This window comes from Zea mays, chromosome 5 (genome assembly GCF_902167145.1).
Source record: "Zea mays cultivar B73 chromosome 5, Zm-B73-REFERENCE-NAM-5.0, whole genome shotgun sequence".
NCBI classification, from domain to species: Eukaryota; Viridiplantae; Streptophyta; class Magnoliopsida; order Poales; family Poaceae; genus Zea; species Zea mays.
In genome coordinates, this window is record NC_050100.1 from 130,301,178 (window position 1) to 130,304,812 (window position 3,635).

The following is a 3,635-nucleotide window of genomic DNA, read 5'->3' on the forward strand; positions in this document are numbered from 1 at the left end:
AAAAGGTAGCTAGCGAGCGGTCCACATTTCGTCCCTGGGCTGGGTCCAGCACGTTAGCGATATATAGAGAGGTCAGTTACAGAGGAGGAGACGCCACAGCTACAGAGTCAGAAAGAAATGCCTGTGGCTGTGGACTTGTGGTGGACGCGGACGGACCTGGTGGTGTCATGTGTTGTGTGCAGCGACTCGACAGAGAGAGGCGGCGCTGTAGAAAGAAAGGGTCTTGTGTGCTGCGTCCTCCCTCTATTTAAGGGGGCCCTTGGGCGCCCTGTTTTCTTCCTCCCGCCCGATACATTTCTCGTACATCGCTCTCGCTCTCGCTCTCTCTCCTGCTGTCCACGACCGACCAAAGGCGCCGGGCACAGACTCTTCGTCGGATCCAAGAGAAGCTCGCGCCCTCCCCGACCATGGTCTCGGCGGATACCATCCGTACGGCTATCGGCGTCATCGGTGAGTCCCCTGGTCGTCCATTTCATTATTGTTGTCAACTTTGACGAACAGCATACGCCGTACGCATGCATGACGAGCATATCCTCCGGCCGATCACGCGCGGTGGCGCCTGCTGTTTTACATGTCTTTTTTTTTTGTTCCACGTTCTCCTCCTCAGTTTGCTGTTTTACTATCACCGTTGATTTTTTAAATTTTTTTAACTATTCCTCTTGTTTAAAAAATAATGAGTTATCATATTTTTTATTTATTTTATTATTTAAGGTAATTTGTTCTTAACTTAAAATTTTACATTTTTGAATTAATATTTTAAATAAGACGAGTTATCAATGTTTCGAAAAAAATCAACGGTGTCATATTTTTTTTTTTGTAAAATGGAGTAAGCTAGCTTATATGTACATCATTAACTTAATTGCGTTGGTGTTGCTGCAGGCAATGGCACCGCCCTTGTGCTCTTCCTCTCCCCGGTGTAAGAATTTATCGATTCTGCTTCTGCTTGTTATTTTTTATCTACAAATCAAAATAATAAAAAAATAATAAAAACTAGTACTACGCAATCCAGCTTTCTCCTTATAAAGAAATCAATGGATAAATTTAAAAAAAGCAGAGCATCAAACCAAGAAGAAAAACTGATGTCACGAACTTGACAGTTGACTTTTCGCGCAAACAAACAAACAAACACTACGTACTGTGCTCTGCTTATGGATACATACATGCATACTAGTAGCTCATATATGCGTACAAATGCGCCCCGCAGGCCCACCTTCGTGGGCATCTGGAAGAAGCGTGCGGTGGAGCAGTACTCGCCGATCCCGTACGTGGCGACGCTGCTGAACTGCATGATGTGGGTGCTGTACGGGCTGCCGCTGGTGCACCCGCACAGCATGCTGGTGGTGACCATCAACGGCACCGGCATGCTCATCCAGCTGACCTACGTGGCGCTCTTCATCCTCTGCTCCGCGGGGGCGGTGCGCCGCAGGGTCGTGCTCCTGTTCGCCGCCGAGGTCGCCTTCGTCGTCGCCTTGGCCGCGCTGGTGCTCACCCTGGCGCACACGCACGAGCGCAGGTCCATGCTCGTCGGCATCGTCTCCGTCTTCTTCGGCACCGGCATGTACGCTGCGCCGCTCTCGGTCATGGTACGTACGTTGTTTTCACATACATGTCGTTGATTCTTTCTCTCTATGATATGACACGAAGGTAATGTTTGTTTGTTTTCTTACTTACTTACTTACTTGGTGTCTCTGATCTGCTGTGTGTGTCTCTTTTTTTGTATATGGTTGATCAGAAATTGGTGATCCAGACAAAGAGCGTGGAATACATGCCCCTGTTCCTGTCCCTGGCCTCCCTCGCCAACAGCATCTGCTGGACCGCCTACGCGCTCATCCGCTTCGACCTCTACATCACCGTAAGCGACTATTACTAGTATAACGTGTGTGTTGGATAAATTTTACATTCATTTTTGTTTAAACACCTAGTATGCATTCGAACTACCCCGAGCCGCTGTAGCTACTACTACATCATCAGTGGGAATCTGGCAGTAACAAGTCAGGGCATGCATGCTTCAGTTAGCAGGTGGCAACCGTAGTAAACGAGAGAGACCAGTCTTTTAGTAATACATGTAGTGTGCTTGGGCGTTGGGGTCGTCGTCGGTTGATACTTGATAGCAACGTCGCCATCGGAGAACAACGTAACTGAACAGTGCCAATCATTCCCATTCGCCCTAGCGAGAGCTAGCCCCTGCAGCCACCTCTAGTCCAAGTCCAACTACACCTACGACACAAGCCGTGTTGGATGCATGCACTTGATGACATGACGACTCCACCGTCCACCATTCTCTATCCGGCCGGTCTGGACGTACAGGGTGCCGGCTCCGTTCTGGCGCCGTCGCGTTGGCGTCCGCCCGCAGCTACCTGGTGTGGTGGTCGATACTCCCAATGCCGGCAGCAGCAGCGCCATCAGCTTGGATTCATCAAATGCATTTGCATACGTACACCAGTACAAATATATCCCTTGGGTCATCAGCTATCAGCAGGCTAGCTACCAGCAGTACACTTGTACTCGGCGGCCAATTACAGCTGGTTCTTGGATCCTAGCTAGCTATACAGCCTCAGCTCTGCTGTTTTCTTTCTTTCTTTCTTTCTTTCTTTCTTTCTAAACGTACGTACGTATAATGATCGTCAACGATATGATCTCGCATATGCAGATCCCCAACGGGCTGGGCGTGCTGTTCGCGCTGGGTCAGCTGGGCCTGTACGCCATGTTCTACAAGAACACCAAGCAGATCATGGAGGCACGCAGGCGCAAGGCCGACCAGCAGTCAACCATGATGGAGGTGGTCACCGACGCCTCCGCCACGCCGCCCCCGCCACCCAACAACAACAACGGCGGCGGCGGCGGCAACGGCTACTGATCGCATGCAACAGGAAGGACGACGACGATCGACCAGCAAGCAAAAGCCACATACATAGCGTCGTCGTAGCGCCCCGCCGCCCACCGAATGCTTGTTGTTCCGATTCCGATCTCCCCAAGGGGACGATGCTCCGTTGCATTCTCTGCATATCCTACTAATATAACGAAACGAAACAAAACAAAAGACAGCACAAAAGGGCTTGCTGGGTTTCACATTTACCATATATAATCGTCTGCTGCTGTCTTGTTGCTGGTATCACTGCTATTGGAAACCCTTCTTGCTTGTTCTCTCTTCATTCCGCCCGCCGCGTAGGCGTAGCTAGCTGATCGATCGATTTTCACGTCATTTATTGCTCGGCCTTCTTTTAATTTTCCAGTTTCTGTATATACTCCCTTTCATTTTCAGGATGCTCAGTTGTAGGTGAGGTAGTAGTAAGCGTTTGGATTTTTTTCTAGTAGATGAATAGAAGGAAACAATACCCCTCATCTCTATGCTCCTCGTCACCAACAGCAAAAATGCTATTTCCAGTTAGCAACATCTAAACTTGTATCTACAACACTTGAATTAGTTCCTAGACTGTCTCATCTGAAGTAACTTCACAAATTTCGATTATTTTGTTACTCTCCAAAATTAGAACATGATAGCCACGTGAATGTACAGGGAAAAGAATTCCAAAAACAATACCATCAGTTGATCTAGATTCAAATTTATCTTTCTAGATTTTAGCACAGATCAGTATTTGCATCCAAACGCACATGGATGAAAAATGGACTATGTC

General features: G+C 48.3%; 1 protein-coding gene across 1 annotated transcript; it reads left to right on the forward strand.

Annotated features, from left to right (window-relative positions):
• Window positions 1–295: 295 nt before the first annotated feature.
• Window positions 296–3,114, forward strand: LOC100273706 (uncharacterized). The gene is made up of 5 exons (NM_001148118.2): window positions 296–450; window positions 880–916; window positions 1,205–1,583; window positions 1,733–1,852; window positions 2,651–3,114. Exons 1-5 carry the CDS (start codon window positions 408–410, stop codon window positions 2,855–2,857), a joined length of 786 nt encoding a protein of 261 aa, NP_001141590.1. The 5' UTR covers window positions 296–407; the 3' UTR covers window positions 2,858–3,114.
• The last annotated feature ends 521 nt before the right edge of the window (window positions 3,115–3,635 follow it).